Raw genomic sequence first — 20856 nt, 5'->3', positions numbered from 1 at the left:
TTGAAGTGGCTCTCAGAGAGGATACACCACTTTCTTCCTGAGCAGCTCCTCCCAACCCAGCTTAACATCTATAAACCTCATTAATAGCTAACAAAATCCCAACTCTGCTTTAAGAAGGGCAAGAGGGGTAGGGGTGAGGTGGGGAGAGAATATTAAGCCCACAGTAAAAGGTAGTAAAAGAGATGAGAACAGACATCATTAACCAGGGGATGGGGTGCGGGGGTTCGCACGATGGCTCTGTGGGTGAAGATACTGGCTGCCAAGCCAGACAACCTGAGTTTGATGCCTGGAACACACTTGTGGAAAGAGAGAACAGGCTCTGTCAAGTTGTCTGCTGACCTAATCCCGACTTCCTGCAAAAATAAACGCAAACACCCAAATCTTTAAAGAAATTGAGTATGTAATACACTCTTACCAAGAAAATTCCAGGCCCAGAGGGCTTCACTGGTCAATTGGAGCTTTAAGACATAATACCATAGCCAGGTGGTGTTGGTGTGCTGGCTCAAGCCTTAATCCCAGCACTCCCAGAGGTAGAGGTAAGGGGGGTCTCTAAGTTCAAAGCCCTCCAGAGTGAGTTCCAGGACAACTAGGGCTACATAGAGAAACTGTCTTGAAAAACTAACCAACCAAATAAATACAATTTTCTACAAGCCCTTCAAGGAAAGGCTATTTCTGAATTCGGTCTTGAAAACAAAATCAAGAGATAACAAGAAAACAATACCATGAACTGTTAGCCCTTATGCACAGAGCTGCAACAAAAACAAATTTAATGACATAAAATTAAAAATAAGTGCCATTTATCTCAACAATGCCAAGTTGATTTAGTATCTGAAAATAAAAATAGCCAACTCCCCATATTAACAAGGTAAAAGAGCAAAACCACAAATTGTCAAGCTATGAAGAAAAGCATTTGACAAAATCCATCCATCATTTCTGATTGAAAAAACCCACCAAACTAAAAATACAAAGAAATGTCACAACTTGATAAAAGGCGTCTTTGAAGAACCTACTAGTATTGGATTTCATGAGGAAAGCCTTCCTCCTAATACCTGGGGTAAAGATGATTCTTGATGCCACTAGGAAACATTAAAGGCTCTAACAAGTGCAACAAGGCCAAGAGAAGCAAAAGGTATGTAGGTAACCTGACCACTCACACAGAAGCTCCAAAGGTGCTGTTGTAGGAGATACACTAAAACCGGAAAGCAAGGATGACACACAGTCAGTGTTTCCACACTGTAGGGGACCGAAGATGCATATAGCTCAGTGGTGGAGTACAAGCTCATATGGACGAGGGCCTACTAAAGACCCATCCCCAGCATATATGTACATATGTATGTACATACATACACACACATACATCACATACATCACATACATACATACATACATACATATTGGCCAGGCATGGTGGCACACGCCTATAATCCTAGCACCTGAGAGGCAGAGGCAGGGAAATCTCTGAGACTTTCAGGCTAGTCTAACCTACATAACAACTTCCAGGCCAGCCAAGGCTACATAGTGAGAATCTGTCTCAAAACAAAACAAAACAACAACAACAACAACAACAACAAAAAAAAAAAAAAAAAAAAAACAATCAAATATCAACAACTACTACTACAACCACAAAAGTTTCTAAAGAATTAATAACAAGGTTAGCAAGACCATTACATATAAGTGCAATATATACAAATCAATTACAGGCCTGGCTCACTTGGTACACTGCTTGAACACTCACTGGATTCCCAGCACCCATGTAAGAACCATTTACAAAGAGTGAGGTAGGAGGGTGGAAATGGGGACATAGTAACATGTTTATAATCCCAGCACTGGGGAGGCAGAGACAGGGGGATCCCTAGAGTGCAGTGGCCAGTCAGCTTACTCAAATTAATAGTCTCCAAGTTCCCACATTTAGTGAGCGAGCTCATCTCAAAAGCAGATATGCATATGTATGTATGTATTTGCATATACATAAGTGATACATGTTCAAAGAGCATTTTAAAACTATAAAAGTTACAACCTATAAAACTAATAGTTATATTTCTCTAAAGAAGACCTTAGCCTAGCACAAGTGCTGATGAGTGTAATGAAACGTGGTGACACTATGGTGCACTGGTCATCACACTGGTATGTCCAATTCCTCACTGTTAACAGTTGTTCACAAAATTATCGCTATTACCACATCACCATAGGTTGCATTTCTATAAACAGAATACACGTGTCAAAGACCAAAGATGGTATCTAAACACTAACTCAATTACATCATTAAACCTGAGTCACTTTGGTTTGGTTTTGCTAGTGAGCCTCACTTGCTATGTGGCCCTGACAAGCGTGGCACTTCCTATGCAAACTTACTGTAATCCATCGACCTTCACTCCCCACAGTGCTGGGATCACACGAATACACACCATGCCCAGCTTGGCCCACATTTAGAAGCACTGCGTGTAAAGCATAGTACTTGTTCCTTTCCCAAAGGTATTTTGTTTTGCTGGGGTCTGAACCCAAGCCTCATGTATTCTTTCCAAGGGCTCTATCCCTAATATTCCCCAGGGCTGAAGTGTTAACTGGCATGTATAAATGAAGCATTTCAATTTGAGATAAAAACTAAAAGCACATTCTGAAGTCATGAGCAACTAAGAAATCCCTGCAGCAAAGGTTAGCCCTGTCTTATCAAGACACAAAGTCCACTTCTGCTTTCAGCCTTTGACTATCAATCGGTCTTCGTTCATTCTAAGTTATAGATATAGATAAAATGAAAGCAGCTGACTGTTCTATAGAGCATGTAAGAAATAACACTTTATCTTCTGTATGTATTCTGGTTATACAATTAAGACATACCGAGCACAGTGGCTATCTTAAATTTCTCTTTTGATCAGATTAAATTCTACCAACTAAAGAATTCAGTGGCCTAACAGGAGTTCAATCCCTACCACCCACGGTTGTTTGAATCAGGCCTCACTAGGTAGCCCAAGATGGTCTCCAAGTTGAGGGTCACTAGTGAGCACCTCCATGTTCAGCTTGAGTCCAGTATATTTTCTATAATGCATGTATTTGTTGTTTGGTGGGTACACGCACCTGTGTGTGCAGAGATCACTTTCCATCCTGCTTCTCTAAGACAGAGTCTCTCACTAAACATGGTGTAAGATGGTGGCCAGTAAGCCCCAGTAAGCCACCCTGACCCTACTTCTGACAGTGTAATGCTGAGGCTACAGGTGCCCTCCACCAGGTGTGGCTTTTGACATAGATGATGAGGATCTGAACTCAGGTCCTCCAGACTTGTACAACACAAACCCTTACCTGCAAGAGTCGTTTTTCCATCCTATGGGATGATACATCTCTATGTCTGTCTGTCTGTCTGTCTGTCTATCTTTGTGAAATGAAAAAAAAAGGTTAAAATAAATCTAACTTGAAATCTGTTTTTTTTTTTTTTAAAGATAATTTAACTTAATTCTAAACTGAGGGTAGGGTTTTGTGAACATCATTGTTATCTAAATTATTCACACAACTCAAAACAGATATAATTTGTTTTTGAGACAGGATCTCCTTTAACCCACTATATAGCCAAGGATAGCCTTGATACCTGATTCTTAGCCACCCAAATGCTAGAATCATAGGTATTCACCCCTTTACACAACTAAACAGATATTCTTTTTAAAACTTTTCGTAACTGTTGTTGAGACAAGGTCACAGTGTATAGTCCAAGGTGGCCCCTGATCTGTGATCCTCCTGCCTAACTGTGCTAGTACAGACAAGCCACTACACTGGGCTTGAGTTCAACTTATTTTCTGTGATAATTCTTACATACCTCCTTGATAAAATGAGAACAGCTTAGAATAAAGATCAACTTTAAGTCTGCTGTTCTTATATCAGCAGAGCAACCTTTTAATCACTGAATCTTTAGTGTATCTTTTTCTTTCTTCATTGGAGAAATGTCTATTTAAGAGCTGTGGTGGGCCGGGCGGTGGTGGCGCACGCCTTTAATCCCAGCACTCAGGAGGCAGAGGCAGGTGATCTCTAAGTTCCAGGACAACCTGGTCTACAGAAAAAGTTCCAGGACAGCCAGAGCTACACGGAGAAACACTATACAGAGTGGGACTGTGGTGGTTTGATGAGAATGGCCTCCATAGGCTTGTATATTTAAATACTTGGCTCCCCATCTGGGAAGAGGTATGGCCTTATAGGAGGAATGTCACCTGGGGTGGGCTTTGAGGCTCTAAAAGCCCACACCATTCCTAGTTAGCTATCTTTGTTTCCTACTTGAGGATAAGAATGTGAATTTCCAGCACTAGGCCTGTCTACCTGCTGTCATGCTCCCAGCAATGATGGTCATGGACTCACTCTGAAGCTGTAAGCTGTCAATAAACCCTTTCTTCTACAAGTTGCTTTGGTCATGGGTCTTATTACAGCAATAAAAAAGTAACTAAGACTTTTTCCCATTCTCTAACTGAACTGTTTTTCCACTGTTGGGATAATGTTTTTTGTTTGTTTTTTTATTTTTATTTTAAACTCAATAGTTTCACGCTGTTCTAATACAACTTTCTGTGACAGAGAGCATTTCTCTGCAGGCCAGCCCAAATCACATACTACAAGTCATTCCTAGCAGCCTAGCTCAACATTTAAAGTAATATCTGTCATATGCAACTGTACTGTGAGAGAATATGAAGAGCCCTTTACATTTTTTGTTATTTATTTATTTATTTATTTATGTGTGTGTGTGTGAGAGAGAGAGAGACAGAGAGAGAGAGAGAGAGAGAGAGAGAGAGAGCATAAGTGCAGGAGAGTGAGAGAAAGACAGCGAGCACCCCTCCACACCCCTGCACACAAGTGTCAGAGCATTTATGTAGAGGACACATGACAACTTAGAAGTCCTGGGATGAAGCTCATGTCAAAGAGGCAAGCACCTTTACCCACTGAGCCACCTCACTGATTCTACATAAGCCCTTTGAACCTCTGAATTCTTACACTGAGATGCTGGTTCATAACTAAGTAAAGCAAAGTTTATGCTGTGTCCCTGCAATTCCTGGAGAGACTTAGAAGATGTCTTTACTCCCTTCTCATCAAATGCCTGCCTGCATTTCTGCATTCTTTGAAAGTATAGCATGTTTTTTTTCAGTATGTGTAAACAACTTTTCTAACCCAGGACTTAGAATCAGTGTAAAGTAGTGGTTATCAATCTTCTTAATGCTACAACAGTTCCTCATGAGGGGGTGACCCCCCCATAAAATTATTTGTTGCTATTTCATAATTATAATTTTTCTACAGTTATCAGTCATATTGTAAACATCTGATATGCAAGATATCTAATATGAGATCCCCAAAGGGGTCACATGGCAACCCACAGGTTGAGAAACACTGCTATAATACTCTCTGAAAATCTGTAAATCCTTGTTACTATTTAGTAGCTTTCTTTTAGTAGCTTTAGTAATTTTCAGCCTGTCCTCTATGGCAGGGAGAGAAACATGATGTCTGACAAGGAGTACCAGATTCCTTGTGTTTGTTCTTGGGAGCTTAACTTCAATACACAGATGACAAAACCATCGAATATCTGGGCACTCAACACCTTCGTGTTAGACGGGGAAGGGAAGGAACAAGAGTAACTGAACACAACAACCCTGCAGATTAGACAGTGTGCACAGGAGGCCTCATCTCACAGCAACACTGACGCCCTCTTCCTGTCTGCCTACTTATTCAGAGGGCTCTCTGCTTTACAGTTTGCACTCTTGCATCCCCCAAATGACAGTTACAAAATAAATATAAAAATAGTGACAAAGGAGTGCAGTTAACTTCATTTTATAGATTAGACAACAAGGAGCAGAAAAATATAATTCAAACAATAGGTTCTACTTGAAGTTAGCATGCAACAATTCAAATTCAAGAGTCAAACATTTTTTCCACATGTATTTTTACATGTATTTATAGATTTATTCAGTGAGTGAAATAAGGGTAAACCATTTAATAAATAAAACCATTTTAGCACACATATTACAATAATGACAACTTCCTCTGGCCAAGGTGGCTGGCATATGCCTACAGGTCAGTACCTGGGATGTAGAAGTCAGAGACTGTGAGTTTGAGACAAGTTTGTGTCTCAGCAAGGCCCTTATTCCAAATGGGGTTAGAGGAAGGGAAGACAATCGCTTACAGATGTACACTATCCATCACAGCACTTAAGAAAACTAGCCGTTTTATACCCCCAATTGTCTTCCCTATCTGTTCTCATCTCAGGCTAGAGGCTAGAGCTATGAAGTACATTGAGTTATCACATTTCCATACAGAATAATTCATCTCTTATTTGGATGGGCAGGGGACAGATAGGGTTCAGTTTGGCACAATTCTATGGCATCACCTACATTCTGGATTTGCGTAGTTCTCAACTGTGCTGTGGTGATCACTGGTTGGTTACAAACACAAACCCTGGACGATAGATAAGGTGATTAGTATAACTACCCAGATGAAGTGTTTATTAAAACATTTGGCTTTGGGACTGGAGATACAGCTCAGTAGTTTAGAGCACTTTTTCTTCCAAAAGACCCAAGTCCTGTTCCCAGCACCCACACTGGGAAGCTCAGAAATTCCAGCTCCAGGTGATCTGAAGCCTCTGGCTCCAGAATCACCACACACACTTGTGCGGATGCATGCAGTCACATACACAACTGAAAATAATAAAACACATCTTAACAACATCTGCCTTTTTCTTTCTTTTTGAGGCAGGATCTCACATAGGTCAGTATAGAATACATCAGAAAGTTTAAGCCACAGTGAAGACTAGTTATACCTATACCTACCATATAACCATATAACCCAGCAATTAGACTCCTGAGTATCTCCTCCAAGGAAATGAAAGCATGTGCTGACACAAACTCCTACATACAAATGACAGCAGCACTCTTTGTAGTAGCTGAAATGTCCAAGAAACTAAAAGGTTCCATGTCAACAACCCAGTAATAAAAATGAATGAGTTATTGTATATTCAATACCCTGGGTGAATTTCAAGGGCATTAGACTTGAAAGAAAGCCAGACTCAAAATGTCACATAATGTGTGGTTCAACTGATGGAACACTTTCAACCTGACAAGATTACATAAATGGAATTGATTAGTTGTTGCCAAGGATTAGAGATATGGCAGAGAAGGAACAGTCAGTCCATTACTGGGATTGGGACAATGGTTATAAGAATCTATTCTTGATAAAATGGCAGGTTCCTGTTTGATACTGTTCTACAGTTCTGTAATATACGACTGCAGCAGGAAAGTGGACACAAGTACATGGGCTGTCTGTACTTTTTGAAAACAAAACAGGGGTTTGCTACTCCCTGTAAATCAATATTTCAAAGGAAGAAGCTTAAAAGTTCTTTTTTTCTTTAAGGAAACTATCCTAAAAGCTGAAAATGGCATGCCTTTTTTAGTTTAAAAAAAAGTAAGAGGAGCTGGTGTCACAGCATACACTGTTCTTCCAGGACCTGAATTCTGCTCCCATTACCCAGTCAGGTGGCTTCTAACCATCTGTAACTCCAGCTTCAGGAAAGCTGACGTTCTGGCCTCCACAGGCACCTAAACTCGCATGCACTCAGTTGAAGGAACTAAGGGTAGGGAGCTAAATTTGAGAGACCATGCCACCAACAGAATCTGATATAAAAGTCAGAAAGAACAATGGTTAAGAGTGGTACCTCTGAGCCAGGTAGTGGTGGTGGTGGCAGTGGCAGTACAGGTCTTTAATCCCAGCACTTGTGAAGCAGAGGCAGGTGCATCTCTGAGTTTGAGACCAGCCTGGACTACAGAGTGAGGTCCAAGACAGCCAGGGCTACATAGAGAAACTTTTTCAAAAAACTAAGAGTGCTGCATCTGAGCTGGCCAGATGTCACAAATCTGAGTTTGACACCCCAGAACCACATGCCAGGAGAGAACCAACAACTGAAAGCTGTCGTCTGATCTGCAAACGAAGGCTGTGGCATATGCCATAGTGTGGGGCATGTAGGTACACATACAAATAAGTAAACCAATAAATTCTACACAACATTTAATATAACATGTAGGTTAAGTAGTTCAACAGTAGTATTATTACTTACAAACAAATTCTTTTCAGTGCTACAGCTTAAACCCAGGGCCTCAGATATACTGGTACCTCCAAGCTACACCCCTAGCATTTACCAACAGTGTGTGGTGGTGGGGGTGGGGGTTAGGGGGCATCTCTTAACGCTGGCTGTCCTGGAACTTAGTGGGAAAACTAGGCTGGCCTCCAATTCAGAGTTCTGCATGTCTTTGCCTCCAGAGTGCTGTAATTACAGGTATATGTTACCAACATTTTTAAAGGTATATGCAGGTAGCAAAAGCAAAAGACAGTGAGACGGTAGCAGCTAAGAAGATGCTTTCCATAGCAAAGGAAACCACCAACACAGTGCTGAGACAATTTACACAACAGGGGAATCCTGTACAGTTATTATCCAACAAAGTTGTCACATCCAGAATATTATAAATGCCTCAAAAAACTTAGTAACAAACCCAAAATAATCAGTTTGTTACCTTGTCACGTGAGCAACAAAGTGCATGATTAGGAAGTCAGCTGACTGTAACCCAAGTACTTGGAGACTGAAATGGGAGGGTGGAAAGCTCAACATCTGCCTTGAGTTTCAAGTGCCTAGGGCTTCAGAGTGACTTCAAAAACAGCTTGGGCAAATCATGACTCTGTCTCAAAGTTGAACTGGGCAAGGGCTATAGCACTGTACTAGTCATGTGTAAGAGGACCTAGGCTCAAACTCTATCACTGGAAATCTACTCCATCTGTAATGATTTATTATCAAAAACCCCAAACTAACAAACACCGGTGAGGATGGGCACATAAATTACATAGTATCAAGAACTATATAAAGGTGGTGAAGGTGAACGCCTTTAATCTCAGCACTTGGGAGGCAGAGGCAGGTGGGTCTCTTGAGTTCCAGGACCAAAAAAAAGTCTATGAGGGTGCCTCAAAAATCCAAAAGTAAGCCATGTGTTGTGGCATAATCTCAGCACTCGGGAGGCAGATGCAGAAGGACAAGGAGTTCAAGGTTATCTTCAGTCACAGGATGAGTTCTAGGCAGCTCAGGTTATCTAACACCTTGTCTCAAAAAACAAAATCTCTAAAAACTCCACTTTTAAGAAGTTATCTGTTGCCAGGCGTGGTGGCGCATGCCTTTAATCCCAGCACTTGGGAGGCAGAGGCAGGCGGATTTCTGAGTTTGAGGCCAGCCTGGTCTACAGAGTGAGTTCCAGGACAGCCAGGGCTATACAGAGAAACCCTGTCTTGAAATAAATAAATAAATAAATAAATAAATAAATAATCCAATTAAAAAAAAAAAAGACTGAGGGAGTAAAGAGAAGCATGTGGAACCAACCAAGAGACATGCTGGAGAACAGCTGAGTACAGAAATAAGCCTACCTTTGTCTTCCAAAACCAACATTCATGTTAAAAAAAATGCCCCTTTCCCAAATATTTTTAGGTATATAAATAATGTAGTAAAAGGTGGAGAGTGTGGCTTATAAATAAAGCATGTGCTTAGAAGTACAGTGCCCTGAATTTATTATCCAGCAGCACAGGTAAACTGCAAAAGTCAAACATGTTTTTTTTTTTTTTCCAAAACTGGAAAAAAAAAGTTATCTGTTATACTTCCTATCTGCAACACTTCCCAAAAGCCCCAGGGGGGAGACTTTAGGCTGGTGGAGGAGTGGCCTGTGGAACCCACCTCCTCCTTACTAGGCTCCATTCTTTCCAGGCATGCAGTACCAATGATATACTTCCTCTATAAACATTAAAAAGCAACAGGCCCAACTATTCATAAACTATCTGATACCACAAGTCAAATAAAGTTACAGAAATCTTAAAGTAACAGAAATCTTATTAACACTATGGCCAGTGGAAATGATATCAATATATCAAAGACAGACCCTCACGCTTTAGTTTACTATGAAAGCTTAAACACAAAATCAACTTAGATGACCATCAAACACATCAACAGATGAAGAGAATCACAAAGACATGTAATTCAGCCAAACAACAAACAAAAACCAATTACAGTGAAGTTGAGGTTACAAGAGCTCAGGAGTCTCTGGTTAGTCTAGATGACATAAGAGGGATTCTCAAATAAAATACATAGCTCTCCGACTTCATCAGAGATCTTTCTTTGTGCAGTGGATGGCAGTTAAAACAAACCAACCAACCACCTCACAATTAGTCAAAGTGCAGAGAAACTGTGGCGTGCTTAGCCACATATCAAACCTGCTCCCCAGAAGGCCCAGGGACCATCTTGAAAGAGGTGGAAGGATTAAGAGGTAGAGGTCTGGAAGGACAAAAGCACAACTGCCTTTGGCTATCACAGGACTGCTAGACTTAAGAACTCACAGAGCTGTGGTTCCCTTCACAGAACCTGCACAAGATCAAGCCAGAATATTCCAGCATGAAGCAGGGAGAGGCTTGAAAGTGGCATCCCAAACAGAAGTTACTGACAGATGATGGCTTCTAGGGAAGGAAGAGATGCCTGTCTTTTAAGGGTGTGGCCCCATAGGCCAAAGCACCCAGGAGTATACTGGCAGCACAGATTGGACTAGAAAACTGGCTACTTTTTTTTTTTTTTTAAAGATTTATTTATTTTTATTTATATGCGACATACCAGAAGAGGGCATCGGATCCCATTACAGATTGTTAACCGTGAGCCACCATGTGGTTGCTGGGAACTGAACTCAGGACCTATGGAAGAGCAATCAGTGCTCTTAACCACTGAGCCATCCCTCCAGCCCAAGACTTGCTACTTAAAAAAAAAAGTACAAAATTGGTAGGAGGTTGGGATGGTGGGAATAGGTCTGGGAGGGGTCATGGAGAGAAATGAGGGGTGAATATCACCAAAATACACTGTATGCATACATTAAATTTCCAAAGAATGAAAATGGTATATTTTTAAAAATAAAACATTTCAATCATTTTCACTAAAATAGACAAAAGGATATTACATTAAGTACAGTAAGTCAGGCATAAAGTCAGTCTGTTCTCTCTCCTCTCTGTCTCTCTCCGTGTCTCTGTCTGTCTCTCTCTCTCTCTCTCTCTCTCTCTCTCTCTCACAATCAAAAAGAAGCCACACTGATGTAGCACAATGGCTGTAGAAAAGGGAGGAGAGGAGATGAAGGGAGGCTGGCTAATATGTACACCAAAACCACACAGATAGACCGATAGAAGTAACAGTTCTGGGGCTGGGAATGTTGCTCAAAGGGAGGGTGCTTCTTGCTGGAGGGCCTGAGTTCAGTCTCCAGCACAGCAACAAAAGGGAAGAAGATACAAGCAGCATTATACAGACCGAGCGGGTTACATTTAGAAATGTGTATATACACACAGACACATGCATGCAGGATCAACCAAGGAAAGCAGAGGCCATCAAGTTCAAAAAGAGGTATATGGGATGGCTTGGAAGACAGAAAAGGGAGAAACATAATTATATAAAAAATAAAATAGAAATAAGGAAGAGAAGAAGGTGAAGAGGAAGGGGAAGTGTTTGGTAGCAGAATGGGATTAGTACAGTTCATATTAACCTATTATGTATTTTATTAACAATCAGAAGAGAGGTGCTCCATGCCACCAAATAATACTTGTAATAGTAAGAAAACAGAAATGTTAATTACCTTTATCTGATTTTTAAAACAAATCACACTGGGAGCTGGTTCAGTGGGTTAAGAATGCTTGTTGTGCAAACATCAGGACCTGAGTTCAACACTCCCCCTAAAAAGCCCAATACTGAACCAAGTGGCTGTGGCAGCGCACACCTTTAACCCAGCACTCAGGAAGCAGAGACAGGTAGATCTCTGAGTCTGATGCCAGCCTAGTCTACAGAGTGAGTTCCAGGACAGCCAAGATGGGCACACAAAGAAACCCTGTCTTGAAACACTCACCCAAGGAGGGGAAAAAAAAAAAAAAAAAGCCCAGCACAGCAGAACAGCAGAGTGATAAAACAGGGCGTAAGACTCATCCTGTGGCTTCATGAGCACACATCACAAATGCAGGAGCCTACAAACACACCCCCAAAACAGCGCTCTCTCTCTCTCTCTCTCTCTCTCTCTCTCTCTCTCTCTCTCTCTCTCTTAAAAATGTGCATTTTGAGTTAAATACATCTTTAATATTAAAAGCCACAGGGACTGGGAAGACGGCTCAGGCAGTCAACACTTGACACGTGAGCATGGGGGAAGTTGAGCTGCCGATCACCCACAGAAGACAGCCACACACAGACCCCAGTGTTTGCCTGTAAGCCCAGCGTGGGCTGGCAGAGACAGCACAATTCTTTAAGCTCACTAGCCAGCCTGTCTCTGTGCTTAGTGAGCCATCCAATCTCAAACTATAACTCGAAGAAGTGGCTGCAGACATCCAGCACCAGCCTCAGCCTTCTCCCCCACCTCTCTCACACACAAATACAGTTTAAATACAAGTGCTAACTTGCTGATTTGAGTATTATAAACTGTAAATATACATTGTATCACCACTCTATACCTCACAAATACATACTACTGAAACATTTTTAATTGAAATAAAAATACGAATTTATACAATTAGTTGTTGTGGACATCTTAAAGTACACTTGGGAAGAAACAGGAATTTCTAAAAAATGACAGGCACTCCTAAGGAAAAACATACAAAACTCTATCAGGCTTAATTATATCAATACACAAGAGACCACATGGGTTCTAATTTGTCATTAGACAATCTTTAGAATAGAGAAGACACATCAATAAAATCAAACTCTTACTCTTGATCTGCTCAGTTTTACAAAAATCAATTTCTATGTTCAGATGGTGACTACAGCTATCTAAATATGCTTGCTCTTTTCTTGGTTTGTAGTCCTGGGGACTAAATCTAGGACCTCAAGCACCCTAGCCAAGAGCTCTGCCACTGAGCTATGTAACTTCACCCTGATGAATTTTTCTTGTAAGATTCTCAAGTGTGTCTGTGGAAATGTGCACACATTTTTTTGTGTGTACAAAATCCTCTAAAACACTGAACTGGAGCTACATGAAGCATTCTGCCTTTACCTTTAGATTCTGTGACAGCCATACAATCAAATGACCCTAAATCAGGGTTCTCAACTGCTGGGGTGTGGGTTTTGACACCTGGAGGGGTGTCGAATGAACTTTTCACAGGGGTCAGCCAAGACCATCTGCATATCAGATATTTACATTATGATTCATAACAGTAGCAAAATTACAGTTCCAAAGTAGCAACAGAAATAATTTTATGGTTGGAGGTCACTACAGCATGAGAACTATTAGAGTCACAGCATTCGGAAGGCTGAGAAATACTTCCATAAACGATTTTACAACTGAAGAAATTTGATTTATAAACACAGAATATGGTGTTTGGAAAATTACTGTTTTGATAACCAATACAAGTTTTTTTTTTAATTTTTTATTGTTTCTAACTGGTGTTGAATAAAAAACATCAGTCCTGGCACAGGCCCTTAGTCTCAGCGCTAGGGAAGCAGAGGCGGATGGATCTCTGAAGCCAGCCTGGTCTACAAAGCAAGTTCCAGGACAGCCAGGTCTACACAGAGAAATGAAACCCTGTCTCAAAACAAACAAAACAAAAAGAAAAGAAAAAAGGCTCAAAAAGTGAAAACCGTATCTCAAGGCAGGCCAACAAAGAGTCCTAAAAACTATGACCAGGACTGGGTGTGGCAGAGCCTGCCTTTAATTCTAGTACCAGAGAGATTCTCATCTGTGTGAGGAGACCTTGTTTCAAAGGAGGGCACTTAGGGAGAAGAGACTGAGGAAATAATAAACAAGGCAAATACATTCTAGGGCTTTAAAAGTCCCACTTTCCTGGCAGGATGCTTGACTGACTTGCAGAAGGCCTGAACTGGATCCCTAGCCCTGAAGAAAACTCTCCTTAGGGAAATAGGAACAACGAACATTTAAAAAAAGAGAATGGCCACATACTTTACTTGTTTGTTTGCTTTCTTTCTTTCTTTCTTTCTTTCTTTCTTTCTTTCTTTCTTTCTTTCTTTCTTTCTTCTTTTGGTTGTTTAAGACAAGGTTTATCTGTGTATCAGCCCTAGAGATTCGGGAACTCAATTTCTAAAGCAGGCCTCAAATTCACAGAGATCCAACTACTCCTGCCACCTGAGTGATGGGACTAAAGGCGTGGGCCAACACACCAGGTGCTATACACACACCTTTTCAATCCATACATTGGTAGGCTGCTGCTTTGGCTCCACATACATTACTTGGGAAAACACGAATAATTTACAGTCTTACTGCTGCCCTCTTACATGTGACTCATTCTTTACACTGTTCTTGACTGTATACATATATGGCAGAGACACATCGAAAAGAGAGAAAGCTGGAGTTGGTCATTGACATGGCTAGCTTTCTTTGGAACAACAAACTAACGAGAGTACTATTCTTTTGTATGGCTGGGTTCTCTTACAGAGATTGGGTTCTTATAGGGATTGCGATGCCACTTGTAAGGTGATAATTCTCCAGCTACTATAAACACAATCTGAGAGTGCTAAAACAGGAAATGCCTGTTAGAAAATTTAGTTTTATTTCTGTTGCAAATTATTCAAGAAAAATTCATAATATTTATTAACCAAAGCAAACAAACAAAACCAATGTGAACTGGTGAGGTGGTTCAGTGGGCAAAGGTGCCAGCTGCTAGATCTGACAACTAGATTCCATCCTTAGGACCACATGATGGATGGAGAGAACTAATCATTCAAGTTGCCTTTTGACCTCTACACATGTGCCATGGTTCACCTGACACTCCCTCTCATAATAAATCAATAATTCAGTAAATGTAATTAAATAAATATTATTTTTTAAAAACCACACTCAAGACAAAGTAAGCCCGATTCCAATTTAATCTAATATAGTCTATGTAATATGCATACAACAAACACAAATTACACCAATTTTCAGATTCATAAGCAAAAGCAAAACCTATAAGCTACAGCACACTTCGGGCATTTCTGTCTAAATTTCGTGACCAATGACTCTGTAACAGTCATTCGACTCTCCAGCTTTTCCCCACTCCATCTGAAATATGTAAAATTCTAAATAGCAGCATTTTCAGTGAGCAAATAAAAACTTTTTCTCTAAATTTATCCAAAGACATTTTACTTTTCTTAGCAAGCTCAGGACATTTGTTTCTAAAACACTTCATAGGAACTCAACATTGCAAAGCAGTTGCAGAGATGCAGAAGCAATTCCTCCCCTCAGTACTTCAGTCTCTTGGTGATCTTACAGTGCCTGAATACCGCCTCTGACCAGCTGAAAGCGGGAATTCAGTTTCTTGGTAGTGGCCTTACAGTGCCTGAATACCGCCTCTGACCAGCTGAAAGCGGGGACGCGCACCTGCTCCCTGGGTCTCATCAGCATCCTCTTGGCTGAACCTCAATTCTGAGACAAGCATGACTAGCATACTCAAGAGTTCTTGTGCATATTAAAGGAACATAAATCTTGTCTGACTTCATCAGATCTTTAAATCAGAGCTACTGCTATTGAGTTGTACCTAGTTCTATCCACATAGAGAAAGTAAAAATGTGACAGACAACAGTGGCTAATTTATAGCCTTGGCTACACCAAAAGTGTTTACATAGCAAGCAAAATTTAATGGGAAACTTAGTGCAAGATTCCTGACCTAAAACCACACACGCCACAGTTCACTAGTAAGTAAGCAGAAGCTACAAAACTTTGATTCTGAGTCAGGCTGCCAGTTTGACATATTGACAAGTAAAGTCTTTTATTTTTATTTTTTACTGGCAATTGAACTCAGAGTTCGAGCACACTAGGAAAAAACTCTCAACTGAACTACAGTTTGTCTGACTTCCCTCCCCCTTTTGAGACAGGGACGAGCTTGGATGGCCTTGACTCCTGATCCTCTTAGTTTGTCCTGAGTGCCAGGATTACATGTATAAACCATCGTGCCCAGATTAAAATCTTTGTTTTTGTACAATATATCCCCAAATATAGTCAATGTAACAGAATAATCTGGACCAAAACTTCATAATCTAGTACATACCATGAAAATGTACTAGTTAACCTTTAAAATTAAATTAGAAGACAGAAAAGACATCTTTTATGTTAATAGCCATGCTAGTTACAACTAGTAATAAATGGCATATACTACATCAGGCTTCTAAGCAAAAATCTTAAGAAGATTTTTAACGAGCTAATTAATAGGGCTCTCCTCCTCTAACTACTTGGGATTGAACCCAGAGCCTTCTGAGTGCTATGTAGATGGCCTACACTTAGTTACAGCCTAATACAGCATTTTTCAAAGACAAAATAACAGCAGCATCCATTAGAACATCTGGATTTAACAAGTTTCTCAAAAATTGTTCAACCCTAACTCTGAGAAAAGTAATGACAATGTCAGTTAGCACAAGTTTAAAGTACTGAAGACTTGACATCAAAATCAAGGTGTTCACAGGCAACAGTGCAGCATGAACAGCAGCGCTGCAGAATGGGGAGAATGCTACTGAAGTCATTTCTCTAACCGCCCCTGCCAATTCTGCCTCTGCAGTTGTGAAGGCGCTGTCTGCCTTACAGTATCTGCTTTACGGTAAAATTCATTTTCTTTACAATTAGTCAGCTGTGAGAACTGACAAGCGGAAATTAAAACAGCCATCATTAGGCATTAATTTTATTACCATTACCCATTAATTTTATAACTCCATCCAACAGTCCCTCTCTTTAGTTTCATGATGTTAGGCTGGTACCCTTGCATAATTCTTGTATTCCACTTCAGTAAATTTTCCTATGTCAAAATTTTTACTCACCGGGCAGTGGTGGCCCACGCCTTTAATCCCAGCACTTGGGAGGCAGAGGCAGAGGCAGGTGGATTTCTGAGTTCGAGGCCAGCCTGGTCTACAAAGTGAGTTCCAGGACAGCCAGGGCTACACAGGGTTCTGTCTCGAAAAAACAAAAAAAAAAAAATTTTTTTTTTTTTTTTTTACTCAGATAAATTTGGCTGGGTGAGGTGGGGCATGTCTGTAACCCAAATACTCAGGAGGCTAACCCAGGTGAATCCTGAGTTAAAGGTTAGCCTGTGTTACACACCGAGATTGCTTCCAAAAAAAGAAAAAGATCAGAGATAATACAAAAACAAGTTCTTTAGAAGGTTCCCAGCCGGTCAGGGAAAGCAGAAACATAAACAGTAATGCTACATAAAATCCTTCATCTAAAATTCATCTTTACTAGAGAACTCTACCTTCTGACAGCCTCAGAAGAGCAAAAGAATTTCCTGTTCTTGGAGGGAGCTATCATCCACTGAGCATTTGCTGGTCTGATATTAAGGTCCATTCACAGGAACGAAGGCAAAAGCTTGTTGCAATCAGTAAATGATGTCTTGTGAGGATTAAGCAGTAGAGGCTTGTTTAAAGTAGAAAGTAATTAGAGGTTGGTTCTGAAATGCCCAACAAGGTAGGCAAGCCTATCTGATAAGCTGCTGTTGTCTCACTGGGCCTTTGTCATGTTACCATGTCTCATTTATATCAACACAAAGTTTTGAGATCAATACTTTCCTGAGAGTTACAGCAGAGTTACAGCTTTGGTACTACATCTTCTAGAAAAAGCACCTGTGTGCTTACCCGTTCCTTTTGTCAGCTGCCAACCATAACCGCCCCTTACTACCTTTATGTTTCTAAAGCACTATAGGAAAAAAATCCATTCATGAGAAAAACCTGCTAAATAGCAAGATACCGATCCTGAAAAAGCTGTTAAAATTACCCCTCAAATTTTTTACGAGGTAATCCCAACCCCCCAATCCTCGAGTTAAGATCTTGTAGGTTTCTGGACTATGGGTGGTTTCACTTCTTGTCTTAAATGCCCTCTTAACCCAAGAATTTCCAAGGACCCTATTTCCACCCTGTGGCCAATATGCGGGTCAACCCAAGCTGTATTCAAGTATTAACAATTAGCACTGAATTATCTGTAAAATCCAAGCGTCCAAATTCCCCTTGCAAGTTTAATTTTTTAAATTTTAAAGGTAATGTATTAAAGACTTAAACTTGCCTGACATCTGAACCTTAAGAACGAAGCACAAAGAAGAAACCATTCGCGTCAGAAGAAATCTGAGTGACATCTTTATTTTCACAAATCACTACCCTCTTCGAACATCACTTCCTCTCTCTAATCGCCTCCCCCAGTCCCTGTGCGAGAAGCAGCGATGTATACCCGGCCCTCGCAATCTAGCTTCTTAAAAGGATCACAAACGGGCAAGCCCCAAAGCCCTCATCCACTACCCAGAGATCTTGGACACCTTGAAAGACACTTACCTGTAAAAAAGCCAAGGCCCTAAATTAGATCCCCCAAGGGCTCCTTTTTTGTCCCTGGACTTTTCCTCTCTAACCTTTAGGCCAAGCGACTCCCCACCCCACAGCACCTCCCTCGTTCCAGCCAACCCTAACTCCGGCACTGCCAAGGCAGCCACCCTTCCCACCGAGTCAGGTGGCTGTCAGTCCCCACCTGGCTGCCTAGCCCTCATGCGGGTTACAGGCGGCCCGGGGCCAGCTCTTCCTATCCCTCTTCTCTATGGCCACAACCCAGGGCACCTCCTCCTCCTCCGGGTCCGGATTCCGGAGACCCCTCTTGCACGTCCCTTCTTCACTAGCTGGGTAGCAAGGGCCCAGCCCCTGCGCCTCGTCCCTCGTTGCCCGCGGGTCAGCTCAACCCCCTGGTTTCCTCCAGATTCCATTCCAAAGCGGCCTCCCCTGCCTCCCCCAACCGTCTCCCCGCGACCCTTAGCACCCCCGGCTCTGCACTCACCCTTGGATGCAGGCGCCCCCCAATCTCCCCTCTCATCAGCCTCGGCGCCCGCTCACCTCCGCGGTGGGAGCCTGGCTGCCGGGACCCAGCTCGGAGCCGGTGTCTAAGGCGCCGTCGGAGTCGGGGGTCCTCGGCGCGTAGGCGGAGCACAGCGTCTGGAGAGGCAGACGCGAAGGCCGGGGCAGGGAGCCGGAGCGCAGGCGGGAGCCGGCTCGGCTACGAGCGGGCATCGCTCCGGCCCCGTCGGAGCCGTGCCGCCAGCAGCGGCCAGCCGAACCGGAACTGCTTCGGGAGGCGGGGCGCTACGGGGAGGGGGCGTGTTCAAAACCGGAAGAGAGGGGAGGAAAAAAAAAAGTAAGGGGAGGGCGAGAGCGCATGCGTCATGCCGAAGCATAAAGGGTTTTAATGAAGATAAGAGAGGGCCTACGGATTGTTAACTGGGGTTGCAGCCTAGGAAGAGGCGTTTCTGAGTCCTTTGAAGGGACTAGCCCTTCTCAGTCAGTCCTCAAATAGCATCATTTATTGATTTTTTTTCCCGTTGGTGTTTTTCGAGACAAGGTTCTTCTGTGTGTAGCTTTAGCTCTCTCTGTAGACCAGGCTGACCTCAAACTCACAGAGATTCTCCTGCTTCAGTCTCCCGAGTGCCGGGATTAAACGCGAGTGCCACCACTGCCCAGTCCCATTTATTGCCCCTATATTTTCTGTCTGCGCTAAAGACTGTACTCTAAATCGTTGTTTCAACTCTGCCAAGTAGATCTCACACACAGAAAGGCCAAGAAACATTGTAGCCTGTCGTAGCACAATTAATATGTATCCAAGCTGGTATCCAACCCCAAACTGTTCTCAGAACCTGTGTTCTTTCCTGCTACTACTATACCCCACCCTAACGGAACACCCACTTCTAAACCAAGCCTAACATTGGCAGAATCCATGTCCGAAGCCATCTGCAGTTTGAAATCTAGGCTCTCTTTGGCTCTACTTTCCTGAACAATGCAGGACCAGCTTTGATAGTTCCGAAGGAGATGGGGACAGGTTCTAAGATGGACAGGAGGAGAGCAGGGGCAGCCAGGAATCTGCCCAGTGTGCTCATAACCTTCAGGGGCTCCATGACACCGCAAAATGTCTCATCTCATCTGCAGCCCTCGTAGGCAGAGGACTCTCCCATGCCTGTGTTCCTGATGGGGGTAGAGAGGTTGTTCAGTGGTTAGAGCACTTGCTGCTCTTGCTGGAGACTCAGGTTTAATTCCCTGCCACCTCAAATGCCTCAAGTTCAATGCCACGTGCCACCTCACAACCATCTAGAACTCTAATTCCAGGGGATCCAACACCTGCCCCCTTCTGGACACAGCAGGCATGAGATGCATGCAGCCCACACATAAAATAAATTTAAAACTTATTTTATATGTATAAATGTTTGCCTGCATGTATTATCTGTGGTCTTAACCGCTGAGCCATTTCTCCAGTACCAATAAAATATTTTTAATGATATAATGTCTGTTAATAAATGGAGCCTCAGGCAAAGATCACCCTTTGACATTAAAGGACCCATCAGCTTTTTCTTAAAAAAAAAAAAAAAAAAAAAATCCGATATCTTACAGGAACGCATGAGATGCTTTCCTCCATGTGTGCCTAAGTTTCTGTGACTCCACAACTCAGACAACGTCCCACGGACTCCACAATCCAAAGGCTCCAATGCGGCAGACATCGGCGGACCACCCCGTTTATGGCCCACTTAGTCCCGTAAAGGTCTTTTTAAATTTTCGTTCCTCAGTGCTTTTCTCTGCTTTAACTCTTGTCGTTGGAATCAAACAGTCTATGTGGGCTCTAAGCCTATGAATGAACCTATTTTAAAGCACCTGCCCTGTGTTAGACATAGTGAACCTTTTGTTTAACCCTCGAAACAATTCTCTAGGGCAGGTATATCCTTAACTTTACAGAAGGAACTGACTGGTGGAGAGAGATAGTGACTGTAAGAGTCCAATTCCATGTTCTCGGAGACTTTATGGGTGCGAGACGGCTCAAGGGAAATAGGTCTTGCTCTATTTGGAGGCCCCGGGGACTTGCTGAGTCACTTTGTCCCACCTGT

The 20856-nt window shown here is 42.2% G+C and overlaps 1 protein-coding gene across 2 annotated transcripts in view; it reads right to left on the bottom strand.

The window, feature by feature from the left end:
- Samd8 (sterile alpha motif domain containing 8) overlaps positions 1-19099 on the bottom strand; it is a 41695-nt gene extending 22596 nt beyond the window's left edge. The window contains exon 1 of one of the 2 annotated variants that reach the window (XM_034497736.2): positions 18771-19099. In XM_034497736.2, coding sequence (XP_034353627.1) covers positions 18771-18806 — 36 coding nt within the window. In that variant the 5' untranslated portion in view covers positions 18807-19099. The remainder of the gene's footprint in view (positions 1-18770) is intronic. The other variant, XM_034497735.2, reaches the window with a different exon arrangement.
- Between the last annotated feature and the right edge of the window lie 1757 nt (positions 19100-20856).

The sequence above is a fragment of the Arvicanthis niloticus genome, chromosome 3 (assembly GCF_011762505.2).
Source record: "Arvicanthis niloticus isolate mArvNil1 chromosome 3, mArvNil1.pat.X, whole genome shotgun sequence".
Lineage (NCBI taxonomy): Eukaryota > Metazoa > Chordata > Mammalia > Rodentia > Muridae > Arvicanthis > Arvicanthis niloticus.
Note: the sequence above shows the minus strand (reverse complement) of the source record. Positions and strands in the feature narration are given on the sequence as shown.